Below are 26,763 nucleotides of genomic sequence, written 5' to 3'. Positions count from 1 at the left end.
TTTACTAAAAATACAAAAATTAGCTGGGCGTGATGGTGCACGCCTATAATTCCAGCTACTCGGGAGGCTAAGGCAGGAGAATCACTTGAACTCGGGAGGCAGAAGTTGCAGTGAACTGAGATGGTGCCACTGCACTCCAGCCTGGGCAACAGAGTGAGACTCCATCTCAAAAAAAAAAACAAAACTGAAAAGTAATCAACTAAATACTTTTAAACTATAATATTCTATACACTTTTGATGATAGCCATGTATTATGGTATTATTTATGTTTTTATATTTAGCAATTCTTGTTCCTTAAAATGTGCTTTGTGGAGAAGGAGCCAGAGTTAGTGAAATTAGTTTAGGTTAATTTAGGATATATTAATGACATTATCCCACACATTGTTCATGTCATAGGCATGAACTTAAAAAATTTAAAGTTCCTGCTGCCTGCTTAGATGCATCTACTAATCTAGAGCAGTTGTAAGGAACATCCATCTGAATTAGATAAAAATATGAGCAGTGGAGTCTTGGTTATTTTATTCTGGTTGGCTCAGTTATTTGCCAAATAAAGGCCCTGGTCAAATTGTTGATGACTAGGTAAAAATAATTTGGACTAATACATTAAATTGTTGATCATTAAAATAATTCTTCCAAAGTGCTTGTCTTTTATGCATTTCTTTACTTTAACATAATATAAAAATATGTGTTGAATCCTCTTTTTTTAAGACAGGGTCTTGCTCTGTCACCCAGGCTGGAGTGCAGTGGTGCAATTACAAGCTCACTGCATTCTCAACCTGCTGGGCTCATGTGATCCTCCTATCTTAGACATCTGCATAGCAGGGACCACAGGCACACACCACCACTCCTGGATAGTTTCTTTTTTATTTTTGTGGAGACAAGGTCTCACTATGTTGTCCAGGCTGGTCTTGAACTCCTGGGCTCAAGACGATCCTCCTACTTCAGCCTCCCAGTGTTGGGATTACAGGCATGAGCCACTACACGTGGCATTTTGAATCCTCTTCTGTGCAAAGATACAATCTGAGTCCTTAGGACATTTATAGCCTAATATTTTCTTCCATCAAAGTTGCTAAACCCCATCACCAGAATACCACAATTAATATTCTCAGGATAGATTATTAATAGTTGCCTAGGAATAAGAATGGTATGTGGCAATGATAGAAATTTGAAATGGCAGATTTATTAAGTACTTTTAAGCCATCAAGTTACAAAAGGCTATTAGGGGTCTTAAAAAGACAAAGAGTATACAATAAAACAATGAGCAATTACAGATTGTTTTAGGTTGAACAATTTTTGTACAGTTATATCTATAGTACATTACTAATTTACTTAGCAAACTTTTTCCTGAGATTTGCAAATTTAAAAAAATGAAGAATCAAACTATATTTTCTTTTCTGTTTTTTTGAAACAGAGTCTCCACTCTGTCATCCAGGCTGGAATACAGTGGTGTGATCTCAGCTCAACACAGCCTCAACCTCTTGGGTTCAAGGAATCTCGTGCCTCAGCCTCCCAAGTAGCTGGGATTACAGGCATGCACCACCGTGCTCGGCTAATTTTTTGTATTTTTAGTGGAGATGGGGTTTCACCATGTTAGCCAGGCTGCTCTTTAACTCCTGGCCTCAAGTTGATATGCCTGCCTTGGCCTCCCAAGTACTGGGATTACAGGCGTGAGCCACCATGCCCGGGCTCAAACTATATTTTCTAATTAGTACAGTAAATACACATTAATAATGACACAATTATTTCTTCTGGATACAGCAGGAAAAATTAAGTTAAGAGAAAGTGCTTCATATTTCTTGATTTGTTATAAAAAGAAGAGATCCTCTAGATTTCTGGGTAAGAGGGAAAGCTAGCAATCCCACAATGATTTCCTTTATTTCTTGCCATCCGAATATATCCTTCTTCACCAAAGTTGTGGCCCCAGCTTTAGAAAAAGAAATAATACAAAATTACAAATGCGTACAATCAAATCATGTTATCAACTTTTTATCTCATTGTTTTTCTCCTATAAGTGATTACATATGAAAGGCCGTAAAACAAAATTAGAATGAAATAAGATAATAATTTCTCCAGGGATTTCAGGTAACTCAAAATAATGGTTTGGAAAGCTTTAGTGCTATATTGATGAATAGACTTAATACCTAAGGAAAACTATAGTAAGATCCATCCCAGTCCTTTAATCCTCCTACTTTGCAAATATGCCTTCTCTAAAGAAAGAGTATTAGTATCCTTTAATAAGCCTTTATCTCTAAATTTTTTGATAACAGTATCATGTGTAATGATTTTCTATCAAACTTAAATTCCTCTAGAGAATGTCAATTAAGAAATATTTTTGAGTGACTACTATGAGAAAGGTATAGGGCAGGGAATTCTAAAGCAAACAACAAAAATGCAGCTCTGAAAGAGCTTTTTGATCTAGAAGTGGAGCTGAGATAAGACTTTCTCATAATTAAAGCTATTGAAAAATGAGCCAGGCATGGTGGCTCACACTTGTAATCCAAGTGCTTTGAGAGGCTGAAGTGGGAGGATTGTTTGAGGCCAGAGTTTGAGACCAGCCTGGGCAAAATAGCAAGTCCCTGATTCTACAAAAAAAAATTTTTTTTAATTAGCCAGGCATGGTGGCATGCACCTGTATTCCTTAGCTACTCTGCAGCAGAGGCTACTTGTTAGAGATGTTGCAGAGAAAAATCATGGGTCGGATTAGGGTTCGAGTAGATCAGTGTTTCACTTGTTGATTTAATGGACTTAGAGGAGTTCAAAAAGTTTTTACAGATAGATATACAGTTATCAATTTTAAAATTAGCATGTATGCACATCTTTTTTTTTTTTTTGGAGGTGAAGTTTTGCTCTTGTTGCCCAGACTGGAGTGCAATGGTGCAATCTCAGCTCACCGCAGCCTCCATCTCCTGGGTTCAAGTGATTCTCCTGCCTCAGCCTCCCAAGTAGCTAGGACTGCAGGCATGTGCCACCACGACGGCTAATTTTGTATTTTTAGTAGAGATGGGGTTTCTCCATGTTGGTCAGGCTGGTCTCCAACTCCTGACCTCAAGTGATCTACCCGCCTCAGGCTCCCAAAGAGTTGGGATTACAGGTGTGAGCCACCACGCCCGGCTGTATGGACATCTTTTTTAAAAAGCATACTATTGGTCGGGCATGGTGGCTCAAGCCTGTAATCCCAGCACTTTGGGAGGCAGAGACAGGCAGATCATTTGAGGTCAGGAGTTCGAGACCAGCCTGATCAACATGGTGAAACCCCGTCTCTACTAAAAATACAAAAATTAGCTGGGCATGGTAGCGTGAGCCTGTAGTCCCAGCTACTCGAGAGGCTGAGGTAGGAGAATCGCTTGAACCTGGGAGGCAAGGCAGAGGTTGCAGTAAGCCGAGATTGCGCCTGTGCACTCCAGCCTGGGCAACAGAGTGAGACTGTCTCAAAAAAAGAAAATAAATAAAAACCATACTACTTACTGTCACCACTATGTTGTAAAAGAAAATACATTTTAACACCAAAAGCAAAAAATCCAAAGACATAATCTCTATTTTAAGGATAGCCTTTTGAGTAAATAAATTTATATTAATGAAAAAGTCACCAAAATATTCTTATTTTTCTTACTTTACCAAGACTGATGAAAAAACTTAGAAAATCCTTGTAAGAGGAATGATTTCTGAAGCTCTTTATCATTCTGAGATTTTATAGTGGTGGGTATATAAATATCATACAAGGCAAAATTCATTAAGTGCTCTAGGAGACAAATAAAAGTGTGAAACTGAGAAAATGCCTAGTGTGTCTGGAGAGCAGTAAGAAATTTAGTTGAAAGGAAAACTGGATATCTTTAGTAGAATAGTGGAAAAAGAGGATAGAAAGCTGGTTTGGGGCCATGTTGTGAACAGCTTAGAACAGCAGGTGGAGGAACATGTACTTCAATTACAAAGGCAAAGGGAAGCTGTTAGAAATTTTGGCTCAGGGACTCAAAGGTTGTGTTTTTGCATGCAGTGGAGAACCTAAGAAATGCTGGTTTATTGTTGGAAGACAAATGACACCATTTAAAAGGACTGTGCTTTAAGAGGCCTTAAATATTCTATGTATCAGCCCTCATTGGACATTTTGCAGGTCCTATTTTTTTCTCTCTGTACCATTTAACACACTTGTCTGGTCTCTTGGCTTCAAGACACTACTATGTTCTGATTTTCTTCTCTCTCTCTGGTCAGTCCTTCTCAAACATTTTCATGAGCTCCTTTCTTTCCTTCCTTTCACTTAATTGCCACTCCACTGCTTAGAAATTGTCAATGGCTCTCCATGCCTTTACAATAAAATTCAAACTCCATCGTCACCTCTAATAAACCAATGGCTGTAGTGGGTTTTTTTGTTTGTTTGTTTGTTTGTTTTTGACAGAGTCTCACCATGTTGCCCTGGTTGGAGTGTGGTGGTGCAATCACAGCTCACTGCAGCTTCGACCTCCTGTGCTCAAGCAATCCTCCTGCCTCAGCCTTACAAGTAGCTAGGACCACATGTGCATACCACCATGCTTGGCCAATTTTTTTTTTTTTTTTGCGATGGAGTCTTGCTCTGTGGCCCAGGCTGGAGTGTAGTGGCACAATCTCGGCTCACTGCAAGCTCCGCCTCCCGGGTTCACACCATTCTCCTGCCTCAGCCTCCTCAGTAGCTGGAATTACAGGCGCCCACCACCACGCCCGGCTAATTTTTTTGTATTTTTTAGTAGAGATGGGGTTTTACCGTGTTAGCCAGGATGGTCTCGATCTCCTGACCTGGTGATCTGCCCGCCTGAGCCTCCCAAAGTGCTGGGATTACAGGCGTGAGCCACTGCGCCTGGCCCAATTTTTTATTTTAGTAAAGAAGAGGTCTCACTATGTTGCCCAGGCTGTACCAATGCTCTTTTAATATCCAGTTTGATAAGCAAAAGCAATAACAAGAATCTGGCCAGGCTATTATTAATATTAATAGACACCACTTATTTAGCACTTACTCCGTGCCAAACAGATTAACATAAATTATCTAATTTAATCATCATCCTGTGAGGTGAATATTATCTTCTTTTACTAAAGAAAAAAACAGAAGGGCAGAGTGGTAAAGTAGCTTGCCAAAAGTCACATAGATAGTAAATTGTGAAGCCAGAGGTCAAATCTAGGATTATTTTATTCCAAAGCCCACTCTAACTTTTATCTATGCCTATCTCTACAGTTATCTCTGTGAGTGAAGTCATATGGGGAATGAAATTCAGACCAGTACATCTAGGATCTCATGTAATTTATATCCTACTATGGTCACTGCCTTAAATAATAGGTAAAATAAATCATTTTAGGTGAACTGAATTTGGACCTGAGTTCTAGTATGAAAATTGAATTGAGGGTCTAGTTACTAGCAGTATGAATTCAGTCAGTGAGACCAAGGAATCCCAGACCCCATTCAACATCTAAACAATTTACTTTTCTCAGTTTTACCGACCAAGATCAATCGCCCCCAGTTTTGCAAAAGATCCCAGACCTCTTTTTGACTGAGTCCTGCTAACTTCCCTTAAACAATGAAACTGATAAAAAAAAAAAAATCTTAAGCTAAATAAAGTATCTGAGGACAAAGTCTTGCCTTCAGAATTATACAAGATCTGCTCCAAATGTTCATTTCGGTACTTACCAAGTTGTATATTTTTATTAATTCTATAGCTCTTTCACTCAAACTGTTCAACTTTAGGTGAGTTTGTTAACTAAATGCCTATCTCATAAGAGTACTTTAAAAATTAAATGAGAGAATGTATTTAAAGTACTCACACAATATTTGGTATACAGCCAATGCTTACTAAGTGAAGATAGCTATTTCTATTATTATCCAGGTATGAGTACATCAGATTGGACTCAAGTAGAGTCCATCTACTTTTTTTTTTTTGAGACGGAGTTTCACTCTTGTTGCCCAGGCTGGAGTGCAATGGCACAACCTCGCCTCACTGCAACCTCCACCTCCCAGGTTCAAGTGATTCTCCTGCCTCAGCCTCTGGAGTAGCTGGGATTACAGGCATGCACCATCATGCCCAGATAATTTTGTATTTTTAGTAGAGATGGAGTGTCTCCATGTTGGCCAGGCTGGTCTCGAACTCCCAACCTCAGGTGATCCTCCCACCTCGGCCTCCCAAAGTGCTGGGATTACAGGCGTGAGCCACTGAGCCGGGCTGAGTCCGTCTACTTTTAAAAAAATATATAGCGTTCTTCTAGGGTGATCACCAGTCCCAGTTTGCCTGGGACTGTCCTGTTTTTAAAAAGAAAGTCCTATGTCCCAGAAAGCCTCGTAGCCCTTAGCAAAGTGGGAAAGTTGATCACCCTACCTTCTCCTTGCATATTATAAGGCTACTAACTTATTATTCCTTCTAAAATCAATGCCAGTTTCCTTTGTAATAGACTGAGGTCCTGGGCTTCTTAGGCTGTGCCAGACACTCTTCTAGGCATTAGGATTACAGAGACAAAGTCTTTCTAAAGCCTAGGTTCTAGAGGAGAAACATATGATAAACGAAGAAATACTTGATGATATATATGATTAGTACAATAAAGAAAAATAAAGCAGGATAAGGGATACAGAGTGTTAGGAGACAAGGCTCAATTTTAGGTGGAATGGTCGGGAAAAGCTTCGCTGAGTGGATGTTTGAGCAAAGATGCAAGTGAGGTAAAGACCTGGATAAAGGGCTAGAAATAAGCATGATGTGTCAAGAAATAGCCAAAAGGCTAATGTGCTGGGAGCTGAGTGAGAGAGGGGAGAGTAGTTGGAGAGGTAGTTGGAGAGGCAGGCTAAGGCCAGATAATGTCATGCTTTACAGGTCATGGGTTTTATTCTGAGTGGGAAGGAAAGCCATTAGAGGGTTTGGGGTAGAAAGGTAACATAATCTACTTTATGCTTTAAAAAGATAATTCTGGTTACTGTGTAGAGGATTGATTCCAAGCAAACAAGAGGGAAGCAGCTACCAGTTATGAGATTATTGCAATAGACCAGGAGATGGATGGTGGCTTGAACTCTAATGGTGACAGTAGAGGTATTGAGAAGTGCAAGCAAATCTTGTTTTATTGTGCTTTGCTTTATTGTGCATTGCAAATTTTGCATATTTTACAAATTGAAGGTTTGTGGCAACCCTGCATGGAGCAAGTCTATCGGCACAATGTTTCCAACAGCCTGTGCTCACTTTGTGTCCCTGTGTCACATTTTGGCATTTCTCATAATATTTCAACTGTTTTCATTATTAGCAAATCTGTTATGGTGATCTGTGATCAGTGATTTTTTTTTTTATTTTTGAGTTAGGGTCTCACTCTGTCATCCAGGTTGGAGTGCAGTGGCACAATCGCAGCTCACTGCAGCCTCAGCCTCCAGGTCTCAGGCTCCTGCCTCAGCCTCCCAAGTGGCTGGGACCACAAATATGCACCAGCATGCCCGGGTAATTAAAAAAAAAACAACTATCTGTAGAGACAGAGTCTTGCTATGTTGCCCAAGCTGGGATCAGTGATCTTTAATATTACTATTGTAATTGTCTTGGGTGCCATGAGCCACGTGCATATAAGATGGTGAACTTAATTGATAAGTGGTGTGTGTTCTGACTGCTCCACTAACTGACACTTCCCCCATCTCTCTCTGTCTCCTTGGGCCTCCCTTTTCCCTGAGACACAATGATATTGAAATTAGGCCAAGTAATAACCTTACAATGGGCCAGGTGCGGTGGCTCACGCTTGTAATCCTAGCACTTTGGGAGGCCAAGGCAGGTGGATCACCTGAGGACAAGAGTTCGAGACCAGTCTGGCCAACATGGCGAAACCCTGTCTGTACTAAAAACACAAAATTAGCAGGGTGTGGTGGTGCGTGCCTGTAATCCCAGCTACTCCGGAGGCTGAGGCAGGAGAATTGCTTAGAACCTGGGAGGCAGAGGTTTCAGTGAGCCGAGATTGCACCACTGTACTCCAGCCTGGGCAACAGAGGGAGACTGTCTCAAAAAACAAAAACAAAAAACAACCTTACAGTGGCTTCTAAGTGTTCAAGTGAAAGGAAGAGTTATACATCTCTCATTTTACATCAAAGCTAGAAATGATTATGCTTTGTGAAAGCCAAGGTAGGCTGAAAGCTAGACCTCTTGAACCAGTTAGCCATGTTGTGAATGCAAAGGGAAAGTTCTTGGAGGAAATTAAAATGCTACTCCAGTGAACACATGAATGAAAGCTAAACAACAGGCCAGGTGTAGTGGCTCATGCCTGTAATTCCAGCACTTTGGGAAGCTGAGGCAGGTAGATGACTTGAGCTCAGGAGTTCAAGACCAGCCTGGGCAAACAAGCTAAAAATACAGAAATTACCCGTGCCTGGTGGCACATGCCTGTAGTCCCAGCTACTTGGAGGGAGGCGGAGGTTGCAGTGAGCTGAGATTGTGCCACTGCACTCCAGCCTGGGTGACAAAGTGAGACCTGTCTCAACAACAACAACAAAAAAAAAAAAAAAAAAAAAAGAAAGAAGAAAAAGAAAAGTAAAGAAAGAAAAAAAAGTGAAACAGCCTTATTGCTGATATGATTTGAGTGGCCTAGATAAAAGAGCAAACTAGCCACAACATGCCCTTAAGCCAAAACCTAATCCAGAGCAAGGCCCTAACTCTCTTCCATTGTAAGAAGGCTGATGAAACTAAAATTAAAGAAGTTAAATAACCTGCCAAAGTTCTTCTATGCCTCCAGTGCAACCTATGCCACCTCGATTTTAGCATTTATCACATTGAGTTGCAATGGACTACACATGCACCTGCCTGTTTCCTTCACTCCATTAGACTATGAGTACCTTGAGGGATGGTAGAAGAGCTGCATTTTTCATTTCCAATCGCTAGTTCCTAGCTTGGCACATGGTAGGTACTCAATACATGTTTGTTGAATCAGTGTCCAAATGAAGATGCAAAAATGAACAAGAGACTATCCTACCTTGAAGAAGTTTACATTTTAGTGAATGGGGCATGGTTTGCACAAATAGCTATAACACAAGGGATATGTGTAAAATACTATAATAGAATTCATAAAGCATTGCCAAAGCTTAGGAATTAGAGAAACAATTCTAAGCGAATGGGGTATGAAGGAGATAGTATTTGAGGCAGGATTTAAAAAATGAATAGGATTTGTAATGACTTTTTTTTTAATTTTAAAATTAATACCTTTCTTTTTTTTCCTTCCTTTTTTGAGACGGAGTCTCGCTCTGTCACCCCGGCTGGAGTGTGGAGTGCAGTGGTGTGATCTTGGCTCACTGCAAGCTCCGCCTCCCAGGTTCATGCCATCCTCCTGCCTCAGCCTCCCGAGTAGCTGGGACTACAGGCATGCGCCACCACGCCTGGCTAATTTTTTTTGTATTTTAATAGAGACAGGGTTTCACCGTGTTAGCCAGGATGGTCTTGATCTCCTGACCTAGTGATCCACCTGCCTTGGCCTCCCAAAGTGCTGGGATTACAGGCATGAGCCACTGTGCCCGGCCTCCTTCCTTTTTTTTTCGAGATAGGGTCTCATTCTGTCACTGAAGCTAGAGTTGAGTGATGTGATCATGGCTCACTCACAGCGGCCTCAACTTCCTGGGCTCAAGTGATATTCCCACCTCAGTCTCCCAAGTAGCTGGGACCACAAGTGTGTGTCACCATGCCTGGCTTATTTTTGTATAGAGATGGGGTCTCACTATGTTCCCCATGCTGGTCTTGAACCCCTGGGCTCAAGCGATCCTCCCAGTTCAGCCTCCCAAAGTGCTGGGATTACAAGCATGAGCCACTAAGCCTGGTTGGACATACTATGTTTAACTTAAATTTTTTTTTGACATAGGGTCCTGCTCTGTCACCTAGGCTAGAGGGCAGTGGTGTGATCATGGCTCACTGTAGCCTCAAACTCCTCAGCTCAAAAAATCCTCCTACCTCAGCCTCTTGAGTAGTTGATATTACAGGCACATGCCACCATGCCCAGCTAATTTTTTAAATTTGTTTATAGAGACTGGGTCTCCCTATGTTGCTGGTCTTAAACTCCTGGCCTCAAGTGATCCTCCTGCCTTGGCCTCCCAAAGCTCTAGAGTTATAAGCATGAGCTTACCACATTCAGCTAATATTTATACTACATATAAATTTTGTATTTATGTGTATCTTTTTTCATTTAAATATATATCCCAAGTATTTTATTAGGTTATTAATAATAGTCTGAATAATTCTAATGCATGGAGTTGATTATGTCATAGTTTATTTAATCATATACCTATTGTTAGGCATTTTTGGCTACTTACTAGTTTTTACTATTAAAGAATAATGCTACAATTCACATAAGTTGTGTATGAAAGTTTTCCCATATTTAGGATTATTTTCTTCATATAGATTCCAAGAAATAAAAGTAATGGGACACTGGCTGTGCGCAGTGGCTTGCGCCTGTAATCCTGGCACTTTGGGAGGCCAAGACAGGCAGATCACCCAAGATCAGGAGTTGGTAGACCAGCCTGGCCAACGTGGTGAAACCCCATCTCTACTAAAAATACAAAAATTAGCCAGGTGTTTTGGTGGGCACCTGTAATCTCAGCTACTTGGGAGACTGAGGCAGGAGAATCGCTTGAACCTGGGAGACGGAGGTTGCAGTGAGCCGAGATTGTGCCACTGCACTCCAGCTTGGGAGACAGAGCGAGACTCTGTCTCAAAAAAAAAAGGGGGGGGAAGAATATGAACATTTAAAAAGTTCTTTATCATATTGTCAAATTGCTTTCAAGAAAGAGAATAGGCAGGGTAGGGTGGCTCATGCCTGTAATCCCAACACTTGGGGAGACCGAGGTGGGCAGATCACAAGGTCAAGAGATAGAGATCATCCTGGCCAACATGGTGAAACTCCATCCAACGTGGTGAAACCCCATCTCTACTAAAAATACAAAAATTAGCTGGGCATGGTGGCACATGCCTGTAGTCCCATCTACTCGGGAGGCTGAGGCAGAAGAATTGCTTGAACCTTAAAGGCGGAGGTTGCGGTGAGCTGAGATCATGCCACTGCACTCTAGCCTGGTGACAGAGTGAGACTCCATCTCAAAAAAAAAAAAAAGAATAAATACAGCTTACTTTCCCATCAAACTGTATAAGAATGCCCATTTCACCAAGACAGGTGGGATTTCTGTAGACAGCATTGGACTTCACAGGCATTTCAGAAAGATACAGCATATATAAAGAAACAGAGGTAGGGATGTATCTGTAAACTTAGGGAATGATGAATAAGTAGTTCACTGTGGCCAGAGTATGACTGTGGGTATATGAAAATATACTGGAAGAAATGTCTAAGGTTATGTTAAAAGCTAGATAATGGAGTACCTGGAATGCCTGGCCAGGAGTTTGGACTTCATTTTTAGACAATGGTGAACTATTCAGAATTTTTGAGCAGGAGTTGACATGATCTATATTTTAAGAAGATACCTCTATAGCTGGGTAGAATGGAATCTGAATTACAGCAGGGCCATTGGGAATGGCAAAGAGAAAATACATATAAAATATGATTCACAGGCCAAATGGATAGGGCTGGGTGGGTTGAGGGGGAAAAAGGAAAAGGCCAAGATGATGCTTAGGCTTTAATAATCTGAAGATGGTAATATATTACCCAAAATAAGGAATAGTTTTCCCTTGAGCTTGTTTGAAAATCCTTTTCAGGGATGAGGGAAGAAAGGAAGAGAAGAACATTGTAAACTTATTGAGTATGAGAGTGTGTATATGTTGGTAGTAGGGTGATGTAGGTGGGGAGTTTGGATTTTTCAAGGAGAGCTGCCAAATTGGAAGTTGGACAAGGAAGTGTGTCACTTAGGAGGTCATTTTCAGAGATTATGAACTGGGGATCATCTACATAATGGCAATAGTTGAAACTGAAGGAGCAGGTGAGTTTGCTTTGATATAGATGAGTTTGCTTTGATATAGCAAACTCATGTAACAGGCAGGTGGATAAAATAATGTAAGATATGAGGCTAAAGTTGATGTAGCAAAATGAATCAAGATAGTGAGAAATGTGCCATTGCGTATGTTTTTTGGGTCATTGAGAGCAACTTTCCAACCTCTAACACACTTTCCTCCTCCAATACGTGAACAATTCCATACATCTGAAAACTTGATTCAAATAGTGTCTTCTCTGTGGAGGTTTAGGCTGTTAGGCATTTCCTCTTCAACAGTCCCATAGCCATTTAGACATGTATCATTATACCACGATGTGTTTGTTGTATCGTTTAAAAATACATCTAGGTTGGGTGCGGTGGTGGCTCACGCCTGTAATCCCAGCACTTTGGGAGGCTGAGATATGGATATATATATATATATATATATATATATATAGAGAGAGAGAGAGAGAGAGAGAGAGAGAGAGAGAGATTTATATGTATGTATACATAATATATTATATATTATATATGTATATTATGTATACATAATATATTGTATATTATATATGTATATTATGTATTATATTATATATTATGTATAATATTATATATTATGTATGCATACATAATATGTATTGTATATTATGTATGTATATATAATATATATTATATATATTTTTTCATGTTAGATTGTGAGTGCCTTTAGGACAGGATGGTTTCTTACTATTTTTTGTATCTCCAGGGCCTAGATAATGCCAGTCACATTGTAGATGCCTAGTAAGTGCTTGTTGAATGAATGAGTGAAGAGAAGCAGATTTGAATTTCAACACTAAAAGATATAGATGATCTTCAAGAGCAACTTCAGTAGAGAAGGGAATTTAGAACACCTGCTGTAGGGAGTTCCTTAGAGAGTCAATAAGATATGAGGGAAATGGTTTCATTTTAAAAAGCTATCACTGGTCTACACCCAAGCTGATCAGTGCTGTGAATAGGTTATCAGTGAACCAAGATATTGATCCCCTCAGCTACTTTCCCCATGGGCCATACGAATATCATCATCTTCTATGTGTGCCACAATGGGAAAAGGGTAGGAAAGCACCTTTTGTTTGATTTGTAGACTATGTACTTCAAGTAAAGATTTAAGGGGTGTTATGGGTTTCATTGTGTCCCTGCAAAATTCATGTTGGAATCCTAACCTCCAGTACCTCAGAATGTGAACTTATTTAGAGATAGGGTTGATGTAGACATAATTAATTAAATTAAGATGAGGTCATTAGGGTGGGTCCTAATCCAACATGAATGATGCTCATGAAAAGGGAAAATTGGCCTGGCGCAGTGGCTCACACCTGTAATCCCAGTGCTCTGGGAGACCAAAGCAGGAGGATCACTTGATCCCAGGAGTTTGAGACCAGCCTGGGAAACATAGAGAGATCCTGTCTCTACAAATAGAAATTAAAATTGGTCTGGTGTGGTGGTGCATGCCAGTAGTGCCAGCTACTTTGGTGGCTGATGTGGGAGGATTGCTTGAGCCCAGGAGTTTGAGGCTGTGGTGAACATTGATCACCCCACTGCACTCCAGCCTGGGTGACAGAGTGAGACCCTGTCTCAAAAAGGGGAAGAAAGTAAAATTATGAATAGAGACAGAAATGCATATAGGGAGAATGTCATGTGAAAATGAAGGCAGAGGTCAGGGTGATGGTCCTAAAGGCTGAGGAAAGTCAAAGATCACCAGCAAACTTTCAGAAGCTAGGGGAGAGGCATCAAACTTTTTTTTTTAATTAAAAGAACATATTTAATCGACAGATTGTATAAACTCAAGGTATACAGTGTGATGATTTGATGTATGTGCACATTGTGCAATGATTGACATAATCAAATGAAATAACACATCCATCTCCACCCATGCTGTACCTTTGATTCCCAGAATCTGTTCATCTTATACCTGAAAGTTTACACTCTTTGATCAGCATCTCCTCATTTACCCAGCCTCCAGTCCCTGGCAGCTATCATTCTACTGTCTGTTTCTGTAAGTTTGACTTTTTTAGATCCCACATATAAGTAAGATCATACAGTGTTTTTTTCCTGTGTCCACGAATATTTTCTTCCTCACAGCGTGAGAAGGGAGTAACACCTTGATCTTAGACTTCCAGCCTCCAGAACTGGGAGACATAAATTTCTGTCATTTAAGCTGCTCAGTTCGTGGCACTTTGTCATGGTAGCCATAGCAAACTAACACAAAGAGAAACTCCAGGTGTGCCCCAAAGTCTCAACTCTTCATATTTCCTCCATTTTTTCCCTCTAGAAGTTATGTTCCTTTTGTTTATGAGTGATATAGATGTCAGTTCAATACATATATTGAGGGGCCTTTAGGTGCCACCCACTTAGTCTGTGCTGCGGATATGAAGACCAGACATAATCTCTCCCCAAAGGCACGTACAGAACATTGGAGTGACAGACAGGTAAATATACAATTTAAATATAATGCCTAAAATGCTGTGATGCAGTATGCATAGGACATTTTGGCAGCATAGAAAAAAGACATTTTCCTCAGCCCAAGGATTCAGGAAAGACTTTCTGGAATAGATTGTGCCTGAGCTGCTTCTGAAGAAAAGGAGAAGTAAACCAAAAGAGAAGACAGGATGTTCTAGGCAGAGGGAACACAAACCAAGATATGAAGGAAGGTATTACAGATAAAGTGGAATGTGTGGGAACTACAACTGTGGATAGTGCAATATAACCAGAGTGAAAACAGGAGGCAACAAATGCCAGGAGGTGAGGCTGGCAAGGCAGGGAGCACAGCCTATAGGATTTGTCTTCTGTCAGGGAACATTAATTTTACACCGAATGAAACTCAGTAGAAGAGTTATAAGCCCAGATTCGTTCATATTTTAGACAAATAAGTTTGGCAGCAGTATGAAAGATGGATTTGAGGGTAAAGGGGAAGAAAATAGAGAGTAAAGGAGACCAGTTAGAAGGGTACAGCAATAGTCCACACTAGAGATGCCTGAACTAGAGCCGTAATAGAAGAAACAGAGAAGGAACAGAATCAAGGACATAGATAAGGTAAAATTGGTTTGACTAATTGGTTGCTTGGTTGGACTTGGGGAGGTCTCAGATGAATCCATCATATCTTATTGGGTGATTGTGTTGTGTGGCCCTTTACTGATATGGGAAATTCTGAAGGAGGAACAGTATGGGGGAGAGAGTACTGAATTATTTGGATGTATTGAGTTTGGAAAGACTAAGATATATGTAAGTGGGTGTGTCCAGATAAGTCTGAAGTTCTGGGAAGATGTCAGAACTAGAGCTAGAGATTCAAAAGCTATTGGCATATAAAGGTTATAGCTAGAGTCCTAAGAGTGGAATTATAGCACCCAAGAAAAAATAAAATAAGAAGAGGAATGGGCAGATGATAGAGCCCTGGGGAAAACTAACATTTTTGGGCTGAATAGAGGAGAGGAATAGGTTCATAAGAGAGGCTGAGAAGGAATAATCACAGAAGTAGTAAAGAAGATAAACCAGGAAAACAAAGTGATGAAGGCAGAATCGTAAGTGAAAAGATGGGGGCACTGAGTAATTTAGAATGTCACTTTGTAAGAAGCTATAAAGTTCATCATTGTCAATATTGTGATCATAATGATCATCATCAAAATCATGAGAGTATTTGCTGAAACCCCCTCAAATTCCTGATTCCAATTAAATATAAAGTGTAAATATATTACCTGTTTTTCACAAGCCAGTATTCTTTCCCATTAAGATCACCATAGCCAACCACAAGTACACCATGATTCACATTCTCAGTACAGGATGGTTCATAGTAGACACCTGAGAATCAAATATGGGTGGGAAAAAAGAGTGAATACTATAGGATAATAAGGGGCATTTTAAAACGGTATTACTTTTTATTAGCCTGCTTCGGATACATAGCAAGGTTAATTTAAAAAGTTAAGGACATGTCCAGGCATGGTGGCTGATGCCTGTAATCCCAGAAGTTTGGGAGGCCAAGGCGGGCGGGTCACAAGGTCAAGAGATCGAGACCATCCTGGCCAACATGGTGACACCCCATCTCTACTAAAAATACAAAAATTAGCTGGGCGTGGTGGCACGCACCTGTAGTCCCAGCTACTCAGGAGGCTGAGGCAGGAGAATTGCTTGAACCCAGGAGGCAGAGGTTGCAGTGAGCTGAGATCGTGCCACCTCACTCCAGCCTGGCAACAGAGCAAGACTCCATCTTAAAAAAAAAAAAAAAAGTTAAGGACATATACTCTCATGCATAAACTAGGGCTCATAATTATTTGCCACCAATGCTGTATTTGTCAGTGTTCTTGCCAAGCTTAGCATCACTCCAATCATAGTTCCCCCAGAAACCTTCTTTGATAAGCACACCACCTTTTTCTAAGTTTTTTTCTTTTTTGTTTTTTTCTAAGTATTTTTAAACTTGCATACAATCAGTTATTTTAATTCTCTGTGTATACAGGCATATCTCATTTTATTGTGCTTTGCTTTATTGTGCTTTGCAGATATTAGCTTTTTTTTTTTTTTAAGGAACAGTGTTTTGCTCTGTTGTCTAGGCTGTAATACAGGTGGTATGATCATAGCTAATTGTAACCTCAATCTCCTAGGCTCCAGTCATCCTCCTGATTTGGCCTCCCAAAGCGCTGGAATTATAGGCATGAGCCACTGCACCCAGCTAGATATTGCATTTTTTACAAATTGAAGGTTTGTGGCAACTCTACATTCAGCAAGTCTATTGGTACCATTTTCCCAAAAGCATGTGCTCACATTGTGTCCTTGTACCACATTTTGGTAATTCTCACAATATTTCAAACTTTCTCATCATTATTATATCTGTTATGGTCATCTGTGATCAATGATCTTTGATGTTACTTTATAATTTTGAGGGTGAGCTACAAACCACACCTATATAAGATAGCAGACTTAACCCACAAATGTTGTGTGTGTTCTGACTGATCCATGGACTGGCCACACCCCCGTCTCTCTCCTCAGGCCTCCCTGTTCCCTGAGACACAATGATATTGAAATTATGCCACATGATAACCCTATGATAGCTTCTAAGTGTTCAAGTAAAAAGAAAAGTTGCATATCTCTCACTTTAAGTCAAAAGCTAGATGTGATTAAGCTTAGCGGGAAAGGCATGTTGAAAGCCAAGACAGGCCAGAACCTAGCCTAGGCCTCTTGTACCGAACAGTCAGGCATGCTGTGAATGTAAAGGAAAAGTGCTTGAAGGAAATTAAAAATGCTGCTCTGCTGAACACACAAATGACAAGAAAGTGAAACAGCCTTATTGCTGATACAGAGAAAATGTGAGTGGTCTAGATACAAGAGTAAGCCAGCCCAGCATGCCTTTACGCCAAAACCTAATCCAGAACAAGACCCTAACTCTCTTCTATTGTAAGAAGGCTGAGAGAGGCGAGGAAGCTGCAGAAGAAAAGTTTGAAGCCAGCAGATGTTGGTTCATGAGGTTTAAAATTGCCTCACCTCACCCCGCCCCGCACTGCCCCGCCCCGCCCCACCTTGCCCTGCCCTGCCCTGCCCTGCCCCTCTTTCTTCCTTCTTTCTCTCTTTCTTTCTTCCTTGTTTTTTAGAGACAGGTTTTCACTCTCTTGCCCAGGTTGGAGTGCAGTGGTATGATCATAGCTCACTGTAACCTCAAATTCCTGGGTTCAAGGAATCCTCCTGCCTCACCCTCCCAAGTAGCTGAGACTACAAGTGAGTGTCACCATATCCGGCTAATTTTTATTTTTATTTTTATTTTTTGTAGAGATAAGGGTCTCGCGATGTTGCTCAGGCTGGTGTCAAACTCCCAGGCTCAAGCAATCCTCCCACCTCAGCCTCCAAAGCTAGAATTACAGGCATGAACCACCGTGCTCAGCCAATATCCTTTCTTTCTTTCTTTAAATTCTAATTATTTTTTATTTTATTTTTTACCACTTCTGTAGAGGAAGAAAGAAGGATGACGCGCATCTACACCAACAGACACTGGGCCTTTATTGGCCACAGCTTCTTTCAGGACATCTTCTCTGCCATAAGGAAGTTCAGTGTACTTTGAACATGTGGCAGCACGATATTTTGAGTCATATTGACATTTCTGATCCTGCAAAAAGAAGTATAAATCAGATGAAGTATACTTCAACTCCTTTATAAATCACCTGTATCCTAAGCCTGGATTTTAAATGTCTTCCTTCCTTTATTTAACTTTTTCATGTGTCTAAGGCTCCTTCCTTTGCAAATCTTCCAAATCCTAACAGTCCCGGGTTTCAGCAATAATGGAGGAAATACAGAACTATTCTATTCTTTCAAATTGTGAACATCCTCATACATGCAAAACTTGCCAGGACAATGGCCCCTCAGACTTTGAGGTGGACTGTAGGGAAATATTACATAGAGATAATAAACTCTAGATGAGAGCTTTAAAATCTTTTTGATGCCTGCAAGATGATCTGCAGCTAAAATGATGGTATATAAAGACCATATAATATGGGAAACACAAGTGTATTTCAAGTGGGAAAAGGAAAGTTACAAATTCATGTTTGTTGTATATACAACTATTTTGTATTTATTTATATTATTTATTTTTTTGAGACAGGCTCTCACTCCATTGTCCAGGCTGGAGTGCAGTGGCATAATCATGGCTCACTGCAGCCTCCAACTCCTGGGCCAAGTGATTCTCCCACCTCAGCTTCCTGAGTAGCTGGAACTGCTACTCAGGTGTGCACCACCATGCCTGGCTAACTTTTTTGATTTTTAGTAGAGGTGAGGTCTCACTATGTTGCACAGGCTGGTCTCAAACTCTTGAGCTCAAGCAATCCTCCAACCTTGGCCTCCCAAAGTGCTGACATTACAGGTGTGAGCCACCACACTTGGCCAACTATGTTTTTTAAGTGCTTAACAAGAAAATAACTTGAAAGAAATAAACCAAAACAATAGTGGTTAAGGTAGAAGGTTTTTGAGTGATATTTTTATATTTTTAAAATCTTCTGTAACATGGACACAATCCTTAGGTTATCGTTATATCAAAATGTATAATGAATTTGTGAGGAAGAGGAGAGTGTTATTTAGCTTCTCAGTGGGTGGAAGAATGATGTGGTTAATGATCTGAGAATAAGGTTGAACATGGGAGGCTGCAGAAGAAAAAGTTTAAATACAGAGAAATAATTTTAAGGATAGTTTGCTTAAAATCTGTTTAATTTTGGGACGGAGTCTTGCTCCGTTGCCGAGGCTGGAGTACAGTGGTGTGATCTCGGCTCACTGCACCTCCGCCTCCTGAGTTCAAGCGATTCTCCTGCTTCAGCCTCCCGAGTAGCTGGGACCACAGGCATGCACCACCATGCCCGGCTAATTTTTGTATTTTTGGTAGAGACAGGGTTTCACCACGTTGGCCAGGCTGGTCTCAAACTCCTGACCTCAGGTGATCCACCCACCTTGGCCTTCCAAAGTGCTGAGATTACAGGTGTGAGCCACTATGCCCAGTCATTAAAATCTGTTTTTAAGCATGAATGCTACTTCCTTATTTGTACTACTGATATATTAAGAAGAGTACTTCATCAGAAACAGAACTCTTGAGAATTTAAGAATTCCTCTTCAGGGTTTTCTCTCTCACACACAATACTGCTTCTCAAGCAATTGGCATGGTGGCAAGCCCAGCGCAGTCAGTCAGTGGATAACATGAGATCATGGGGCAGCACAAAAAGTTTGCTTAAGACGCACCATGGCTTTGTAGGGATAGGAAGCGTCTGAGTCGATGCCCTTGTTATCAATGATGTACTGGAAAGCCGTTGTCATGAAGCCACCATTGCAGCCTTTGTTTCCATATTTTTCAGTTGAGCAATCCACCAGGTTCTGGGCACTGAGAGACACCAGCTTTCCTGTTTTCAGCTTCAGCTGTGCTTCCAGGGCCCCCACAGCACTGAAAGCCCAGCAAGCACCACAAGAACCCTAAAACAGATACAAGGTCACAAACGCAAATCACAGAAAATCATTCGGAATGACTTCCATAACCCAAACTGGACAACGCTCAGCTACATCAGTTCTGTCCCTAGTTCCCAGAAAGACCTCCCCCACTACAGTTTCCTTCTGTCTTTAACAATGGGAATGAAGACTAAATTTAACTCGATTGTTATCTAGGCAAGGTCCAACCTTGATAGAGATTTGCAATCAGCCAAGCTCAGAACATAATGGCCATATTCAAATATACTTAGAAACAATACTCACTGAGCATGTACCAAATTGCACCTATTTTCACCCATAAGTAAGGGAGATAGTTGCCTACAGTAATGAGATTTTGAGAGAGCTAGGATGATTTCCTTGACCTAAAATACCCCTTTTCCTGTCAAATGATACCTGAAACATAAGAAGTTTAATCCTAGGTTGGCATTTTTCAAACCTTTGTTATCTTCAGAATTTTTTTGATCAAAAAATATTTTACAAGGAGGCATAAACAAACAAAAAAAGGCAAAGCTGCTTTAGTTTTAAAAGGGGCAGAGTGTCCAGAGCCCCATCATAATTGTTCTCTTTCTCTCTCCTTCCCTCCTCCCACCTTGCTCTCCACCCAAAGGAAGCAAACTGACATTGCTTTTGATTGAAGCAAAATTGTTCACTAAAATGCAAGCACCCAGAGAAAGGAGCTCATTAACTTACTCAGAGTTAACATCTAAATATGTGGTTTATTGGGTCTTCTAAAAGCTGTTATTTTAGAGAACCTCGGGTAAGAAATCCAAAACTAATTGAAAGAAAAATATGTAGGTGGAAAAGAATAAGAGATTAGCAGTACCATTTACTTCTTTTTGTTTGTTTGTTTTGAGACAGGGTTTCCTTCTGTCACTCAGACTGAAGTGCAGTGGTGTGGTCATGGCTCACTGTAGCCTCAACCTCCCAGGCTCAAGCGATCCTCCCATCTCAGCCCCTCAAGTAGCTGGGACTGCAGGAGCGCACCATGCCTGGCTAATTTTTATTTTTATTTTTTGTAGAGACAGGTCCTCACTATATTGCCTAGGTTGGTTTCTAACTCCTGGGCTCAAGCGATCCTTCTGCCTCTGCCTCCCAAAGTGCTGGAATCACAGATGTGAGCCACTGTGCCTGGCCACCATTTACTTCCTAATAAATTTTTACTTTCTTCATTGATCACAGCCTGGGGTAGCTGCTCAGAATGCTTTGATTCCTCTCACTTACCCTGACCTCTATGGTGATACATGTGTTTTACCTCTAACTAATTTAGGATTTTTGCAATTTTTTTAAAACAAGCAAACTAAAGGAAAATACAACAGCATAGGAACAATAATTTTACAAGGCACATATTTCATATTCTAACGATGCAAGACTAGCCATGAATTAACTTGAGTGGCTCAATTTATAGAACACTCTAGCTCTAGTTCTTTCTTCTCCTTCAACTTTGAAACTCACAAGTGAAATGGAGAAACTTCCTGATCACCAGGGCTCTCTCACACAACATTGCTTCTCAAGCAATTGGCTTATTGGAGAGTCCAGTGCAGTCAATGCATAGCGTGAGCAATAAAAGTCTGTGTTAAACACCTATTTGCTTAGTTCAGTGTTTGTCTAAGTAGGTGGCTCTATGATCACTTAGAAAAGCACTGTGGGGGCTGAACACGAGGGCTCATGCCTATAATCCCAGGACTTTGGGAGGTGGAGGTGGGAGGATCACTTGAGCTCAGGAGCTTGAGATCAGCTTGGGCAACATGGCAAAACCCATCTCTGCTAAAAATACAAAGAAAAAAAAAGTGGTGGTGTGTGCCTGTAGTCACTATGTAGGCTGAGATGGGAGGATCACTTGAGCCCAAGAGGCAGAGGTTGTAGTGAGCCCAGATCGCACCACTGCAGTCCAGCCTGGGCAACAGAGGGAGACCCTGTCTCAAACAAAACAAAAAACAAAACAAAACAAAACAAAACAAAACAAAACAAAACAAAAACCACTGTGGAGAATCCAGTTGTCCCTCAGTATCCACAAGGGATTGGTTCCAGGACCTCTGAGCATACCAAAGTCAAGAATTTTCAAGTTCCTTATATAAATTACTGAGTATTCACATATAACCTACACATCCTCCTATACACTTTTTTTTTTTTTTTTTTTTAAGACAGGGCCTCACTCTATCACCCAGGCTGGAGTGCAGTGGCAAGATCTCAGCTCACTGCAACCTCTGCCTCCCAGGTTCAAGTGATTCTCCTGCCTCACCCTCCCGAGTAGCTGGGATTACAGGTGCCCACCACCACGCCAGGCTAATTTTTGTATTTTCAGTAGAGACGGGACTTCACCATGTTGGCCAAGCTGGTCTCGAACTCCTGACCTCAAGTGATCTGCCTCCCTTGACCTGGAAAAGTGCTGGGATTACAGGCATGAGCCACTACGCCCGGCCCTCCCTTATACTTTACCTATTTTTTTTTTTTTTTTTTTTTTTTGAGATGGAGTCTCGCTCTGTAGCTCAGGCTGGAGTGCCGTGGTGTGATCTCAGCTCACTGCAACCTCTGCCTCCCAGGTTCAAGTGATTCTCCTGCCTCACTCTCCTGAGTAACTGGGATTACAGGCGTGTGCCACCAGGCCCAGTTAATTTTTGTATTTTTAGTAGAGACGGGGTTTCATCATGTTGGCCAGGCTGATCTGGAACTCCTGGCCTCAGGTGATGCGCCTGCCTCTGCCTCCCAAAGTAATGGTATTATAGGCGTGAGTGCCTGGCCTATTTTTTATTTTCATTTTTTTCTGGATATTTTTGATCCACGGTTGGTGGAATCTGCAGATGTGGAACCTGTGGATATGGAGGGCCAACTGTATAAATAAAATATAATATGTGATCCTTGCCCTTAAGGAACTTATAATTTAGTTGGGAAGACAAGAATAACAAAAATAATTAGAAAGTAACACGTGGGACTGTAAGATTCACTGTCAAATTCTGTAGCTAGACTAAGCATTTAAAGAGCTCTACCTAGGGTTCAGAGGCTTGGGATGGTAATACTCACTTGATATTTCACTTCAGTAACACACCCTTTCTCTCTCCAGTCCACAGAATCAGGCAATATCCGATTAGGGTTTGACTTATATGTGATATTTCTCTGCCACTGGCTGGGAACTCTCAGGGAACTCATCAAAGACATCACTTCTTCACTGGTCTACAAAGCAAATATACAGTCAGGCATTGTTTAATGACTGGAATATGTTCTGAGAAATGCATTGTTAGGTGATTTTGTCATTGTGAAAACACCATAGTGTGTACTTACACAAACCTAGAGCGTATTGGCTCCTACATACCTAGGCTGTATGGTAGGGCCCATTGCTCCTAAACTACAAACCTGCACAGCATGGTACTGTACTGAGGGTTGTAGGCAATTGTAGAACAATATGAAGTACTTGTGTATCTAAATATATCTAAACATAGAAAAGGTAGAGTGAAAATACAGTATAAAAAGTAAAAATGGGAGCTGGGCATGGTGGCTCACGCCTGCAATCCCAGCACTTTGGGAGGCCAAGCTGGGCAAATCACCTGAGGTCAGGAGTTCGAGACCAGCCTGGCCAACATGGTGAAACCCCATCTCTACTAAAAATACAAAAATTAGCTGGGCGTGGTGGTGCATGCCTGTAATCCCAGCTATTTGGGAGGCTGAGGCAGGAGAATCACTTGAGCCTGGGAGGCGGAGGTTGCAGTGAGCAGAGATCGTGCCACTGCACTCCAGCCTGCGTGACAGAGTGAGACTCCATCTCAAAAAAAAAAAAAAAAAAGTAAAAATGGTACTTCTATATAGGTCATTTACTATGAAAGGCCTGGAGTTGCTCTGGGTGAGTCAGTGAGTGAGTGGAGAGTGAATGTGAAGGCCCAGGACATTACTGTAGACTTTATAAACACGGTGCACTTAGGCTACACTAAATTTGTTAAAACATTTTTCTTTCTTCAATAATAAATTAACCTTAGTTTAATGCAACTTTTTTACTTAATAAACTTTTAATTTTTTAAATGTTTTGTCTTTAATAGTAACCCCTTAAAATACAAACACATTGTATAGCTGTACGAAAATATTTTCTTCTTTATCACCTTCTTCTATAAGCTTTTTCTATTTTTAATTTTTTAAAAGTTTTTACACTTTTTTGTTAAAAACTAAAATACAAACACACACACACATTAGCCTAGGCCTATACAAGGTCAGGATCATCAGTATCACTGCATTCCGTCTCCACCTCTTGTCCCACTGGAAGGTCTTCAGGGGCAACAACACATATGGAGCTGTCATCTCCTCTGATAACAATGTTTTCTACTGGATGCCTCCTGAAGGACCTGCCTGAGGCTGTTTTACAGTTAACTTTTTAAAAGTACAAGTAGGAGTACACTCTAAAATAACAATTAAAAGTATAGTATAGTAAATACATAAACCAGTAACATGGTCATTTGTTATTATTAAGCATTTTGTACTGTGCAAAATTTTATGTGCTATACTTTCATACCACTGGCAGAGCAGTAGGTTTGTTTACAGCAGCATCACCACAGACAAGTGAGTAGTGTGTTGTGCTACATTGTTATGGTGGCTACAACATCACTAGCTAGGCAAGAGGAACTTTTCAGCTCCATCATAATCTTGAAGGACCACCATGGTATATGTGGTCCATCAGTGGCCAAAATGCATATGACACATGACTATATATCTCTTTCACTTACATCCTTCTTTCTTTTCTTTCTTTCTTTCTTTTTTTTTTTTTTCTCTTTTGAGACGGAGTTTCACTCTTTTTGCCCAGGCTGGAGTGCAATGGCATGACCTCAGCTCACTGCAATCTCTGCCTCCCGGGTTCAAGCGATTCTCCTGCCTCAGCCTCCCAAGTAGCTGAGATTACAGGCATGTGCCACCATGCCCAGCTAATTTTGTATTTTTAGTAGAGACAGGATTTCTCTATGCTGGTCAGGCTAGTCTCAAACTCCCGACCTCAGGTGATCTGCCCACCTTGGCCTCCCAAAGTGCTGGGATTACAGGTGTGAGCCACTGTGCCCAGCCTATCCTACTTTCTAATATCCTAATAACTGTAACTGTGAATATATTTAAAAACTGCCATGGAATAAAAAAACTGAGAAAAAACAGTAATAGTTGTGACCAACACAGGTTCCATTAGGATCTGGTGGGGCGAATTATCTGGGTTTGTTTAGTTTCACACTTGGCACTAGCATCCCAGCTAGGCACCCTCATGGGGAAGGAGAAAAAGAGAATGGTAAAAACTAGAAGTTACAGGGAGGCAGATTGTTGTTTCAAAGCAAGGCAGAATTTTATAAAAGGGCTGTCTAAAAAGTGGACTAAACTGGTTTCCCATGTGAGAAATAATTACAAAGGAGATTCCTGCATTTAAGAAGGAATTTAGTCTACCTAGGGCGTTCCCTTCTTCACTTTGGCAACAGTGGTAAAGTTTTGTAGGACAGAACAGAATCTGAAAACCAATAGGGGATATTTGTGATATTAAATACCCACATTCTCCCATTAAGAAAGCAGATGGATCATACTAAATTGTCAATCTAGACTTAAATAAGTATGGCAACTTGCTATAAAAACCTGTCAATAGCCTTTAGGTAATACTTTCTAGAATTCATTAAAAAAAAAAAAACAATGGTAGTCTGTGAGTTTAAAATTTCCTCTAAAGAAGTGATTTGTTAAAGAAAGAAAGCAGTCAAAATAGAAGTAAGAAATTTCTGTACAAGTTCTTACGTCCTTCAATTCTACTGTTTTCCAACTTTGTACTATACATTCCTTTGTTATTGTTGTTTACCTTCAAATTGCTTTTGGGGAGACAGAAAGGAAATGATATTTACCCAGACATGAAAGTGGGATTCCTTGTAATGTACCTACCATGTCTCCCAGGTGGTTCATGCCCAGATCATATGAGTGCATTCCCATTGAATGCTCCAGGTTGTGAAGCATCACAAACTTTAGATTCTTTTCCCAGATGAGACGTCGTACTGCTTCTTCATTCTAAAACATAATGAAGAAGAACATAGTCATACTGCATCCTGGACAAATAAGTGTTTGATGATGAAAATGGCAATTTTTTTTTTTTTTGAGATGGAGTCTCACTCTGTCACCCAAGATGGAGTCCAGTGGCACGATCTCAGCTCACTTCAACCTCCGATTCTCAGGTTCAAGTGATTCTCCTGCCTCAACCTTCCGAGTATCTGGGATTACAGGCATGTGCCACCACGCCTAGCTAATTTTTGTATTTTTAGTAGAGACGGGGTTTCGTCATCTTGGCCAGGCTGGTCTCAAACTCTTGACCTCAGGGGATCTGCCTGCCTCAGCCTCCCAAAGTACTGGGATTACAGGTGTGAGCCACTGCATCCGCCCAAAAATAGCATTTTTGAAGCATTCTACCAAATGTGGATCTGCCTGAGAGCATGCAAATACATAAATATATCCAATATAACTGCTGACTTCACATATTAATCTTAATTCTTGCTCTTAACTGCTTTGATGGTTTAATATTATTTTATGATAAACATGAATTTCCTTCTCTTTTTAACATTTATTATTATTATTATTATTGTTATTATTATTATTATTATTGTTATTATTATTATTATTTTGACAGAGTCTTGCTCTGTCACTCAGGCTGGATGGAGTGCAGTGAAGTGGCCTGATTACTGCTCACCATAGCCTTGACCTCCTAGGACCCAGCAATCTTCACACCTCAGCCTCCTGCATAGCTGGGATGACTGGTGTGTGCCACTGCAGCCAGTTTTTCTGTTTGTTTGTTTGTTTGTTTGTTTGTTTGTTTGTTTTGGTAGAGACTGGGTCTCCCTATGTTGCAGGCTCATATTGAATTCATGGGCTCAAGCAATCCTCCCCTATCAGCCTCCCAAAGTCCTGTGATTATTGGTGTGAGCCACTGCGCCCAGCATTTTTTTTTTTTT

General features: G+C 40.7%; 1 protein-coding gene across 1 annotated transcript in view; it reads right to left on the bottom strand.

Annotated features, from left to right (window-relative positions):
- Window positions 1–1,160: 1,160 nt before the first annotated feature.
- Window positions 1,161–26,763, bottom strand: part of CTSS (cathepsin S) — a 32,740-nt gene continuing 7,137 nt past the window's right edge. The window contains exons 3-8 of the mRNA XM_031009790.3: window positions 25,706–25,828; window positions 22,850–22,999; window positions 19,592–19,819; window positions 17,813–17,978; window positions 15,586–15,688; window positions 1,161–1,924 (exon numbers count right to left, since the gene is read on the bottom strand). Coding sequence (XP_030865650.1) covers window positions 1,825–1,924; window positions 15,586–15,688; window positions 17,813–17,978; window positions 19,592–19,819; window positions 22,850–22,999; window positions 25,706–25,828 — 870 coding nt within the window. The 3' untranslated portion in view covers window positions 1,161–1,824. The remainder of the gene's footprint in view (window positions 1,925–15,585; window positions 15,689–17,812; window positions 17,979–19,591; window positions 19,820–22,849; window positions 23,000–25,705; window positions 25,829–26,763) is intronic.

This window comes from Gorilla gorilla, chromosome 1, assembly GCF_029281585.2.
Source record: "Gorilla gorilla gorilla isolate KB3781 chromosome 1, NHGRI_mGorGor1-v2.1_pri, whole genome shotgun sequence".
Taxonomy (NCBI): domain Eukaryota; kingdom Metazoa; phylum Chordata; class Mammalia; order Primates; family Hominidae; genus Gorilla; species Gorilla gorilla.
Note: the sequence above shows the minus strand (reverse complement) of the source record. Positions and strands in the feature narration are given on the sequence as shown.